At 28.6% G+C, this 13,205-nt stretch overlaps 2 protein-coding genes across 3 annotated transcripts; both read right to left on the bottom strand.

Annotated features, from left to right (window-relative positions):
- Positions 1 to 3,069: 3,069 nt before the first annotated feature.
- LOC110652511 (cytochrome P450 84A1-like) lies at positions 3,070 to 5,166 on the bottom strand. Its single transcript, XM_021808118.2, has 2 exons — positions 4,189 to 5,166; positions 3,070 to 3,819 (listed from the first exon to the last, which is right to left on the bottom strand). Exons 1-2 carry the CDS (start codon positions 5,131 to 5,133, stop codon positions 3,199 to 3,201), a joined length of 1,566 nt encoding a protein of 521 aa, XP_021663810.2. The 5' UTR covers positions 5,134 to 5,166; the 3' UTR covers positions 3,070 to 3,198.
- Positions 5,167 to 10,041: 4,875 nt separating this feature from the next.
- LOC110646497 (GATA transcription factor 5) lies at positions 10,042 to 11,776 on the bottom strand. Of its 2 annotated transcripts, none has more exons than XM_021799945.2 (3): positions 11,576 to 11,776; positions 11,084 to 11,449; positions 10,042 to 10,982 (listed from the first exon to the last, which is right to left on the bottom strand). In XM_021799945.2, the coding sequence occupies exons 2-3, from the start codon at positions 11,417 to 11,419 to the stop codon at positions 10,314 to 10,316; spliced, it is 1,005 nt and encodes a 334-aa protein (XP_021655637.2). In that variant the 5' UTR covers positions 11,420 to 11,449; positions 11,576 to 11,776; the 3' UTR covers positions 10,042 to 10,313. The 2 variants fall into 2 exon arrangements, with proteins under 2 accessions (XP_021655637.2, XP_021655636.2); XM_021799944.2 differs by having other exon boundaries at positions 11,084 to 11,425; positions 11,576 to 11,765.
- Positions 11,777 to 13,205: the final 1,429 nt, after the last annotated feature.

Consider the following 13,205-nt stretch of genomic DNA (forward strand, 5'->3'; position numbering starts at 1 on the left):
TTCGCTTGGCAATGTTGACGGATGAGGATCCAATTTTAAAAACAAAACCTTTGATAATCTCGAGCAATTGTTGCCATTAAATTGCCAAAAGCTTGATTAGACAAAGTTGATTTAACTGAATTTATATCCATTTAACTCATTGCACAATCAAATCCAACAAGCAGCACAATAACATAATTAGATATTTCCTTTGGTTTCATTTGAAGATTGTGTTTTAGATATTTCCTTTGGTTTCATTTGAAGATTGTGTTGTCTTTTGTGGATTGTATCGAATCTTCTCCAGGTTTTCACTTAATATTTGTTACCTTAGGTTGGATGTATTAAGAGGGTCTACTGATCGAGGACCATTGCTAAATTTTTTCTGGATTTTACATTAATAAAATTATTTATTTATAAAAAGAAAATACTTAGAGATTTCAAACAAAGGAAGCATATCTGGTAATAGGACTTGAACCTTAATGCGATTTGAAACATTGAAAGGCAAGAAAAGAAATGCAAAATTTCAAACTTTCAATGGAGATTTTATACAAGTGAAGAGAAGCATAAGCCTCTATCTCAAAACAAATTCATGACCTCGACAAGCAGAAACCCATTGGAAGAGATAAAATACAAACCATCTTCCTCAAGCGCACTGTTGGAATCGATGGGTTTGAATTCTTTTGTGGCACCCTTGAAAGAAGGCAAATCAGGGACTTAGAGGTGTTCGGTCTTGGAGGACAAGAAAGCTAGGGTTGGAAACAACAGAGACTTGTGCTTGGATGGGGAATTTGAAACATAAGATTAGAGTATATATTTTGTTCAATCGATTAAAGTCATGAATATATATTAATCTTATAAATGCAGAGAGTATGTTATTTAAGTGTAAATTTAAAATGATTTACAAAATGATGTTACTTAAAATTCACAATTTATTAATAACTTATACTAAAATTAAATTTAAATACCTTTATTTCAAATTAGTATCCAAACTTGCTATCAGCTTTTATAACCATTTGGAGTGATAAGCGTCGAAGAAAGAGTGAAGCATTGGAGGAAGATTGAAAGATGGCTTCTCGAGTAGGGATTGCAATGTGTATGAAGCCTGCGAAAATTACCCTATCCAAACCTGATTATTATTACCTGAAAAAAATTTGAACATATTTAATTTTATATATTTTAATTAATATTTTATATAAAAAATTATTTTAATTAATAATTTATATTTTAAAATTTTAATAATTTCATAAAATATTTAAATTTCATTATATATAAAATAAAATATATAAAAATTTATAAATAATATTATGAAAATATATATTTTATATTTAATTAAGTATTTATATAAACGGGTTCGAGTAACGGATACCCAACATGTAAAATTCGAATCCGATTTGAACTCGTCACCGGTATTATTTTTCAAATCCGAACCCGTCTCAAACCCATCCTATTAGATTTTGATCCGATTGAATATCCATAAAAATTTAACATATTGCTACCCTTATTTCCGAGAAACAAAGATAAGAAGGGTAAATTGAAAGGTAGTTTGAATAATGATAAGTTGATAAAATTAGAAAGATTCTCCCAAAATTAAAATCATATTCAGAACAAAAAAGTTGGATGCGGCTCTTGTTATCTTAATACTATTATTGGAAAACTCTTCTTTACAAGTAGTCGTGTACCACACGAAAATGGATCTAAGCAAAGCAATTCATACATGCTTTTTCCTTTGTTCTCCCACTTTGTGCCACCATTTTAAAAGTGTACTCGTCCGGAAGATATTTTATAGTTCTTTATAATATAGGAGGGGTGCATATGCCTCTCTTCTCACAAAATGGCGCCCCTTATGTGTGAGTCCCACATAAGGTCAGGCTGTCTTTTAAAGAACCCACATATACATTGATCCTATGTAATGAGGTCTGCCCCTTTTTTTAAAAGAACCCACGTATATACCTACGAACCGTTTAAATTTTTGGGAATATTTGACTTGATTGAATTTTAATAAAATGAGTCTACAGCTGATAGCGTATAATTGAATTTAAGTTTAAAAAATTATACTTTTGATGAGTTTAAGTTTTACATATTAAATATTTATTATTCAAATTGTTTACATAGATATTTAATTAAATATAAAATAAATATTTTTTATAATATTATTTTTATATATCTTATTTTAAATAAAATAAATTTTAAATATTTTAAGAAATTATTAAATTTTTAAAATATAAATTATTAATAAAAAATAAATTTTATATAAATTATTAATTAAAATATATAAAATTAAATGAGTTTGAGATAGATTTAGATTATTTAAAATAAATTTTAATCGAACTTAAAATGAGTTAAAGTTTAGAAAATATTAATCAAATTCAAGTTTAGATAGGATAATTTTTATTGATATCTTAACCGTTGCCATTTACTCAATGTTATATAATAACTTCTTTTACTAAAAAAAAATTACTTATTCATCCAACACACAGAACCTCTAATTTTGCACGTTTCATTTTCTGACATATGGGATTTACAAATTAATCTCCAGGATGACTATTACATAAATGTGAGGAGATTAGCACACTATTTTTCATATACATAATGTGTATTGTATTTCCATTGTGAATTACGACAATTAGGAATACTAACACATAGAGTATTTATCCGATTTAATTAAATTTTATTGAGATGGCCTCAAATAATGTATAATTTAATTTGAGATAGATTTAAGTTTAGAAAATAATATTTATATTGATTTTTATTTTGTGTATTGAGTATACGTTATCCAAACTTACTTATATAGATAATTGATTAATATAAAATATATTTTTAATAATAATATTTATAAAATTTTTATACATGGTATTTTAAACAAATAAAATTTAAACACTTTTAAATTATTAAAATTTAAAATATAAAATTTTAATTAGCAAAAATTTTATTAATTAATAATAAAAATGAGAAAATATAAATTAATAATAAAAATATATTTTATATGAACTATTAATTAAAATATTTAAAATTATTTAATACAATCATTCTATAAAATCAATAAATTTTTTATCATTAATTATAATGAAACTCATATGAGATCCACCACAATCAATTATTATAATACAATTCTAAATTTCTCCTTCCATATTCCATCCAACCCTTTTCCTTATTTAATATATATGTATATATACATAACTATATCCAAATAATTTACATCAATTTTCTTCCCTTTTCACCTCACACTGGACAATTCAACCGATAAGTTGGCACAACAACAAGTCGATCAGCTCTTGGAGCAGTCAGTCCAAACACATCATTCATATCAAGCTCACTTGCCTCCATTCCATTAGGCAACTCCCATTTAAAACAATGAAGCAAATGAGCCACACTCATCTCCATTGCATACAATCCTAGCTGCATACCAGGACATGACCTCCGACCCGACCCAAATGGAATGAACTCAAAATTGCTTCCCTTAAAATCTGGTGCCCCATCTTTCAGAAACCTACTAGGATTAAACCTGTCTGGGTCATGCCATGCATTGGGGTCTCGCCCAATTGCCCATGCATTGATCATGATACGTGATTTTGCCGGGATTCTGTATCCGGCAATGACACTATCCTCAGCTGTCTCATGGAGGAAAAGGGGAATGGGAGGGTGAAGACGTAGGGTTTCTTTCAACACACATTTCAGGTAGGTCAGTTTTCCAAGGTCCGATTCATGGACTACCCGGTTCAACCCAACCACTTCTTTGAGTTCTTGCTGTACTTTGTTGAGGTCTTCCGGGCTCCTCATCAGCTCCGCCAATGACCATTCAATTGCTGAGGCCACCGTTTCGGTTCCACCAAACATCACGTCCTGCAAAGGATAAACTTATATATCAGTTAAGAAATCAAGCATTTGTCGAAATGTTTATACTGAAATCCGCAGCACAATAATATATTATTTTTTATTATAATTTATCTTTTAATACGTAATTTATATTGTTTAATTATAAATTGAAATGAAAATATTAAAAAACCACAGAAAATCCATTTCGCCTTCCTTTTCATGGAGAAGTTTTCACTTCAACTCTAATTCTCTATAGAATGAGGACAGTTGGGGCGATCCCAACCCCAATCCGCCCTATTGTCATTTCTATATGCATGTATAAAACCTAGATTTTACCAGATTGAGGTGGGTTTAGTATAGTATGCCATTGAAGCAGTACAAAGAAAGAGTTTATACCATGATGATAGCTTTGATGTTGTCTCTAGTGAGCTTAATGGTGGATTGTGAGTCGTAGAAAGCATTTTTCGCATCTTCATGGCTGTAAAACGCCAATAATTCGTCCACCATGTCTTTTTCTGTTTCCGTTTCTATTTCTACTGGACTTTCATCTTTATTATTATCCTTGTCGCTTTTCTTCTTCATCACGTGTTCATCGATTATCGTATCAATGAACCCATCTAGAGATTGGCGCGCCTTCATTAGCCTCTTGTTGAACCCTTGTCCACGAATCCAACCCAACCAAGGGAAAAAATCTGCAATATTAAAAGCTCCAAAAAGCTTAGAAAATTCTTGCAAAATCTTCATGAACTCATCTTGTCCTTCATGGGATAATGATCCAAAAGCAGCCCTATATGTTATATTCCTCGTTAAAGCAAATAACATTTCACCGATATTAACTTGTGAAGCCGTTTTCTCCATCACCGCTCGAACCATGGAGTCCACTTCTTCTCGCACAGAGGCCCAAGACTCTGCCCGCTTTCTGCTGAATAACTTCATAACGCAGATTTTGCGCATTTGACGCCAAAACGGGCCATAGTTTGCAAAGGCCATATCGGCTTGGTTATAGGTCAAGTACGTTATCGCAACGTTCGCCGGTCGGTTGGAGAAGACGCTATCTTGGACTTGAAGGACTTCTTGTGCCATGTCCGGTGTCGACACTGCAAGGACATGAAGCCTACCCATCTGAAGGTGAAAGAGCCCACCATATTGTTTAGCCAGACGGGCTAACCCACGATGGGTTAATTGGTCCATGATACCCATGTTACCGATGATTGGATACCCTTTTGGGCCTGGAGGGTAGGGGAGTTTCCGGCGGGAGTGAAGCAAGAAAATTATACAAGCAACAAGCAAAGGGAGAAGAAAGAGAAGCATGTTTGGAGATTGAAGAGAATCCATGAGCATAAGGTGGTTTGCAAGGTTAATATATAGTTAATAGGTGGAGTTGCTCAAATGCATTTAAATAGAGAGGTTGCCTATCCCGGCTTCCTTTGGCGGAGAAAGACATGCGTCGAACAATTTTCTGTAAAGAAAGATATATATATATATATATTGATTTGTTCAAGTCATAGTGAAAAGGTCGATTATTTTATTATTTATTTGGCATTTAATTATTCAGATACGCAATCTGAGATTTTCCCAATTCTGATTTTTGCCAGTGAAAGATAATTTCCTTATATATATTTTTTCCTTCTATGTTACAGGTGACCAAACTTATATATGGAATTACTGAAAGATAATTTACTTGTATATATATTTTTTTCCTTCTCTTTCTTAGCAATTACAGGTGACCAAACTTAGACATGGAATCTTATTCCATATGCCTAACACCAAATCTATATATATATATAATAAAGAGGTTTTCTTAATGTTGTCATGTAACATTCTAAATTTTAATAACATTCTAAATTTTAGTGTTATCATATGATATTATAAAGTAAAAAGATTTTCTCTTACTATTGCTTCATGGTATTCTAAACTTTAGTACTGCCATGCGACACATACCATAAAGAAATTATTATATTTAATAATTATAATAATTAATGTAAGTAATTATTACTATTATTATTGCTATTAAATATTTTTACTATTATCATTATTATCACAATTTTTATGGTTAATTAATAAAAAATATTAAATATATTTTAATAATTTTATAATTTCTCATTTAATGATTTTTAAATTTTTAATTATTTCATTTAATTATAAAAATTTAAGAATTATATATCTTAAAATTAATAAAATAATTTAAAATTATACTATAAAAGTGGTCGTATAGAATTAAATACTTTATTTTCTTTCTCATTTTTATATATTTAATAATTTTTAATTTATTTTAATGTTATTTTATTTTTATTTATCTTATTTTAGTATATATTTAATACAGACATATTTTTAATTATGTATTGAATGCTATATATATATACACACACTAAGTAATTTCATTAAATTATCTTTTTTTTTAATTCATCATATAATTTCTTTAAATTATGATTAAGTTATTAATTATTTAATTATGTACATATAAGTTATAAATTATTTAATTATTATACTTTAATATTATAATAAGTAGTCATTATTATTATTATTATTATTATTATTATTATTATTATTATTATTATTATTATTATTATTTAAAAAGCTCAATTTAATTATAAATAAGAAAAATTAAAAGTTAATCAGATTAATTTATTAATTATACTCAATAAATACATATGTTAATTTTATATATATTTCATTTGCGCTACCTGATAAAGAGGTGTTCCAGATTTTGTAAAATAAATTCAAGAGGAAATATGATTTTAAATCTGTCACATTTATACGAAGTAGTAATTTTTAATTGAATTTATTAATAACAATTTTCTATATTTATTAAAGAGTTGTAATATACAATTATTATATAATTTAATTTTTCTAAATATAATTATTAATTATTTTGATCTTTCAAATTTAAATAATGGAAAAGTGTTGATTACTAAATATAATTATCATTCATTATAAGTTTTCTAATTTTTAGTTCAAAAACGTCAATGGCAATTATTTTAAAGAAAAGTTAAATATTTTTAAACATATTTATTACAATTAAATTTAGTATTTAATTATTGATGATTTGATAACTCAAGACATTTTAATTTTAAAATTCAACGACTATTATCATGACTTTCCAATTATTATCACAACTAAAAGTTTAATTACCTTTAAAATATATGCTCCAAATTAAAATCATGCATATTTAAACTTTTATGAGAAATTAATGATTGAATTTTCTTTTAAACATGTCTAATTCTTAAATGTAATATCTATCCATTAGTTTTTATTTTTTTTAAATAGAAAAGTTAACATTAAATTTTTCTTGTATTTTCTAAATAGTTATAATATATAATTACTAAATATAATTATCACATGTTATCATTTTTCTAATTTTTAATTTAAAAATGATCAAGACTCATATTTACTTTGAAGAAAAATTAATATTTAAAAGTTTTCTTTCTCTTTTATATATTTAATAAATTTTAATTTACTTTAATGCTATTTTATTTTTATTATTTTAAATTATTATTATTATTATTATTATTATTATTATTATTATATACGAAGAATAACTTATGGCCATTAAAAAAATTATGGCCATTAAATTTATTGATTTGAGAGCAATTGCTAACTTATGTAGTCAAAGTTTATTGTTAATATTTAAAAGTTTTAATATTTAAAATAGTAATGTTGAAATTTTTTTAATTAAAAATAATTTTTTAATTAATAATTATTTAATAACCTAATTAGATTTTATATATATTGGGGTGCATAGCACGTGCTAGTGGCTTAATATTACCAAGCAGAACAAATTTGTATTAGTAGGCTTGGAAGTCTCTACTTCCACAACTAAATATGCTATTGCCACAACTAAAAAAATCAAAGGACTAAAACACCCTTCAATATTAATCATTTACAAATTAAGTAAAATGAATATAGTAATTTGTTTGGTGTGGTTATTTTTTTCCCCCTTACTTTATAAAATTGTGTTAAAAAAAAGTTTGTAAAATTCAAAGTAGGAGAAAACGCAATGCATATCTAATAATCAGTTTTCTAAATTTTAAAAACTAAACTGATAAGTAGTTTTTAATTTTTGAGAAATAAAAAATAAAAAATAAAAAATAAAAAATATTACCAAACATAGCCTTAACTTACTTTGTGATGGAGTGAGGCTGTGGCCTCATTGTCTCCTTGTTTCCTAAATATAATTAATTAAATTCTTTAGTTTCCTTACTTGTAACTAGGGAATTGCAAGAGTTTTGCAATTTAAAAAAAAAAAATCCTTTTAAATCCTTTTTACTTTATATATTTTGTCAAAAAAACACACACAAAGCACTGATAAGAATAGATTGTTGTTAAAATTATAACAATTTTGATAGGATTATTGTTCTTATATAATCATACTATATTTGCTAGTATATTTTCCTCTAATGGAATTAGTTACCTTAATTCAAATGTAAATCAATAACTTAGTCTCCGTTTATTTCACGAAAAATATTTATCTAAAAAATATTTTTTACATTTTTTAGTATTTGGGACACTCAGAAAAATTAATCAACGAAAAATATTTTCTTAGTCAAAAAAAAATTAAGTCATTTTTAAGGAAAATAACTTTCATTTTTCAAAAGAGAAATTCATTTTCTATTTTTTAAACTTTAATAATTTTATTAAAACGTGAACAAATTTATATATATACATAAAATAAGTATATATTATTAATTTAATATTATAACTAAACAACGGAAAATATTTTCACATAAAATATTTTTCATATATAAGTTATTTTCTGTAAAACAAGCGGAGCCTTACACAATGAAAATTTTTTTACTAGAACCAGTTTATTATAAATCCAATACATAATTATATTATACTCATATATATATATATATAATCAATTACTAAAATTATATGGAGAATCATTTATTATTTTATTTTTTTAGAGCCTTTTAGATAATTACTATAAAAGAATCGATTACCATAATTAAATATTGAAATGTATGGTATTAAATTTATGTCTTTGCATATTAAGAATAAATATCTACATTTACTTGACTTGCTTTCTATAGATATAAAGAGATTCTCCAATTTTATGAACCACAATAAATGCAAAAAATATTAATGTCTATTTTTAATTTAAAAAATTCACCAAAAAATTCCATCTAAAATTTCAGATAGTGGCTATAAGAGTTAGCCAAACACCATGCTGAGGAAGGCTTTCTAGGGCGGAGTCACTCCTGGCGCTTTCCAGACTCTACTTTAACCCTTATAGGCTGTCATTTTAAGGTCTTTAAACTATAATTTAGCAAGAAAATTAAAAATACTATATTTTACAATGAAATTAAAATCCATTACTAAATTAACAGCAAATTTTTACTTTGATTGGAAATTAAAATTGTTTTTATTAAACTTTCATTTGTTTTGAAAAAAAAATTTTTTTTTTCATATTTTTTAATGTTTAAAACACTCAAAAAAAAAAAGAAGAAAATATTTTATTGATAAAGAGAAAAAATAAGTCATTTAAAAAAAATAATTTTAAAAAGAAAAAATTATTTTATAAATTTTAATAATTTTATTAAAATATAAAAATATTTATATATATAATATAAAGATATATTATTAATTTAAAATTATAATTAAATAATAAAAAATATTTTTATAAATTTTAGTTCTTAATTGAATCTTGCAGAACTAAACAAAATTTTTTATATTTATATTATTATTTCATAAATTTTTATTACTTTGTATTAATTTTTATTACTTTGTATTAATTTTTCTTTAATAATTGACTCTGAAGATATTTAAACATTTGGTATTCCTAAATTACGTCTCACTCCCATCAAATACTGCGTAACGAATTCTTATAGGCCGCTCTTAGGAATCTCCCACTCCCAACTAACTTCTCCGCATGGCACCTCTTTATTGTTGATAGCAAAGATCCCTCCACCTAATACCCATCAAGACTTGGATTCCACGTTATCCAAAGCTGCCATCCTAACATCATTTCCACTACCACCAAATGGCTCTATGCAACACAAGTGTTTGCTTTTCGGTTAATCTAATAATTAATTATTTAAAATAATAATAATAATAATAATAATATTTTATAAGATTCTTGGGTTTTCCACTCTAATGTTGATCTCCTGTCTGCATTGAAACAATCAAATGCTACTGAATTCGTATGAACGTCTCAAGATGAAAATGTATCCAAATGGAAAATTACAAGCTTTATCTTACCATAATAAAACCAATAATAATAATATAAAAAGTAAAAAAAATTATGGATCACATGAATAATTAGATATTAAATAAATATTCTAATTAACTTCTACATAAATTCTTTCCTTTTCATTAACTAGTCTTAAAATTAAAAGGTAATAAAAATTAAAAAAAAAAACCTAAATAAAAATACTAGAAATAGAATTTCACCCTATAATAAGAAAATTACCTACCTTACCTATAATCTGTTACTGTTACAAATCCTGAATCCTGCAAACAGACCTTAAACCGGGTTCGGTTACCGGTTCACGTAAACCTAACTCATGGTCCTAAAACCTTCAAAAATTTAGAATCGACCCGGACTCTGGCTCGGCCATTTCCTTTTTCTTCCTCATCTCCAATACTCTCCGATGACTGTTGGAGTGAACATCCACTGAAAAGGTTGGGCTACAAGCCGGTCTATATTCTGGAAAAAGCCGGCCCGATTTATAACGAACACCGCAAGCGTTACATAGCGTCTTGGGCCCGAGCGGACCGGTTCTCCACTGCGGAGTCTTTTGAACCTGACAATGACTACACCGCCGCTGGAACTGGGTTGACCCCAGAGCACCACCGATTTGAGGTGTAAGTTTTTTCTTTGGTTTTTTCATTGGTGGTTCCGTTAATAACGAGTCAATGCTTTGGACCGTGTTGGCGGGAACAAGACATGGCGTTGAAGCAGAAGATGATGCCGGAGAAGAAGAAGAAGAAGAAGAAGATGATGATGATAAGTCTGTGACCGGAGAACCAACTGACCAGGTCCTAGCGGTGGGTCTGAGCCGTTTGGATCTTGGCTTGGATGGGATTGGAGCAGGGAAAAGATATGAAACTTTGGCCGGCTGGGTTTGTGGTTGAAATCTGTTGTTTATTGCATGGCTCTCTGCTTTCCAAGGGTACTGAAGGGAGAATTCTGAGGAAGAATCATCCACAATTTGAGAAACCCATTCTAGATCAGCCAAATCTTCAACCTTCAAAATAAAATAACATGGGTTTAATTTTAAGAACAGAAACGAAACAGAAATCAATCAACATACAAGGGTTTTTTTTTTTTTTTAAAAAAAAAACTTACTGGTACAGAGAATTCGCTGGTGAGGAGAGAATCAGAAAAGGTGCTAGAATTGGTGTTGTCATCATCCACACGATCTTGAGACGAAACAGAAAGAGAATCTTTCTCTTCTTCCTCGTCCTCTTCCTCCTCTACTTCTAACAAGTTTTGCTCTTGAATATAACATTCGCCATTAGAGAAGTCAAAGAAACCATCAACAGAGAAATCTTCGCACGAAACAACACCATTATTTGCATTGGAAAACAAGATATCCTCAAAGAGAGTTTGTTGGGTATATTTGGAGGCGAGTTCGCTGCGTAAACTTGATTTCAAGGCTCTTGCAGCCATGCAGTACTCCATATTTTTCTAAATTGAAGCAACAGACAACAACTTCAACATAACAAAACACAACACATATTTTAAAAAAAAATAATAAAAATAGAATTTCCCCTCAAGAAACAATTGTTCTGGTTTTGTTCTTTCTTTTCTAAAAATTATTTTTGTAAAGGAAATTACCTGATAAAGATGAAGAATAGAGAAGGAAAACTGATAAGGGTAAAGTCAGTTGAGGCACAGAAATGAAGGCTGGTTCGTGGGCAAAACCGGTGCGGGGTTGATGGCTTATCTTTAGCTTGAATTTTGATTTCTTTGTTTATATATATAGAAAATAAAATAGAGAGAGAGAGATTTGTATTTGGTCAAGTTAGGAGCTGACAATTCTTTGGTCTTCGACTCTGGGTGGTTTGGTTTTGGCTTGTTATGGACCGAATCCACAAATTCCACCTTGAATTTTACCCTTCATTGTTTGGTGGCTTCCACTTTGGAATCCAACTTAGCAAATTTTTGGAAATTTCAAAAGTATTATTCCGTTTACCACCATTATTATTATTTATTAGCTGTATGAAAATAAGTTTATTCAATATAAAATTAAATATGTCGAGGACCAGCCCACACGTCGAGACACCTTTAAATATAAATTTTTTTTTAAAAAGAGATCAAAATTACAAATGGCGCCAGGATAATTCAAAACCAGGTCCAAAAGCAGTAACGAACTATCCTCGAAACCTCCATCATTTTGTGCTTTTTTGCCTTTTTCACATTCCAAATTGCCCTATCAAACTCCAACTATTTACGAAATTACATTCATTTGCCGCCTTAATTGCGCCACCATTTATGGCCGCCTATACACGAAACTGCCAAAACTATTACCATTCGCAACCTTAGCCGCGTACATAAACAATGGTCATTATCACTTTACACGTTCCAATCCAGCGCTTGACCTTGCATAACTTACGTCATTAAAAGCGAGGGCGAGTGGGACTGAAGTTCGGGGGTTCTTGTATTTCCGCGTAAATTTTTGTTGCGAGTAGGAAATAAAATGTTCAATCAAGCAAACAAGCTCTAAGCGCGTTTGAAAAAATAGGGATAAAAGCTGGATATCATAGAGCAAGAGCATGACATTTTTATAATAATTGTCGTTTTCAATGTTTTAACCTTTTAGAATCGGTTCTAGAAGCTGAAACGGTTTGATTTGGTTTGCTGGTTCTTTTCCTTGATTTTTCAATTTAAATGACCAAATCAAATAATACAGTTTGATTTTTGGAAAAAACAAATGACAGAAAAAATTCTAGAAAACTGTTTGCTTTTGTTCATGCTCATAATTCTGTTAGTATTAATATTAGGGGGATTTATAATTTAACCTTTGCATTCTAATATTATCTATAAGTCGGTCTTTGTATTTTTAAAAATTCATTAAAACATCTCGTTGTTTATCATTATTAATTGAATGGTCCTTGCATTTGTTTTTCATAAAGCAATGTCAAATAATAAATATGCCCTTATATGCAAATGAATTAAAAAAACATTTCCTCCCAATTTTGGAGTCCCTAACCCTCTTTCGAAGCCTATGTCTCCTATGGCGCCCATCGCAACCCCTTCATGGTGTGGCTACTTTGCTCCTTCGGTGAGCTAAGAAAACTCTTTGTAATCATCAAGGAGGAACCTGAGTGGTTGTTGGGTAAGTGGGATTGGGTACAATTTGCATTGTGCGTTTATATTGCTCTTTTTGTGTTTCTTGAGGATTATCTTATGGGTTCCTATTGACAATCCCCTATTACAATTGGTTACCTCTATTTGTTGCTCTCTT

The sequence above is a fragment of the Hevea brasiliensis genome, chromosome 1 (genome assembly GCF_030052815.1).
Source record: "Hevea brasiliensis isolate MT/VB/25A 57/8 chromosome 1, ASM3005281v1, whole genome shotgun sequence".
Classification (NCBI taxonomy): domain Eukaryota; kingdom Viridiplantae; phylum Streptophyta; class Magnoliopsida; order Malpighiales; family Euphorbiaceae; genus Hevea; species Hevea brasiliensis.

Excerpts from the sequence above, each read along its gene's own strand:
- LOC110652511 (XM_021808118.2), bottom strand. The coding sequence starts at position 5,133 with ATGCTCATGGATTCTCTTCAATCTCCAAACATGCTTCTCTTTCTTCTC. Across the intron at positions 3,820-4,188 it reads ACATCAAAGCTATCATCATG|GACGTGATGTTTGGTGGAAC; the intron begins GTATAAACTCTT and ends TATCCTTTGCAG.
- LOC110646497 (XM_021799945.2), bottom strand. The coding sequence starts at position 11,419 with ATGGAGTACTGCATGGCTGCAAGAGCCTTGAAATCAAGTTTACGCAGC. Across the intron at positions 10,983-11,083 it reads CCAGCGAATTCTCTGTACCA|GTTGAAGATTTGGCTGATCT; the intron begins GTAAGTTTTTTT and ends TTTATTTTGAAG.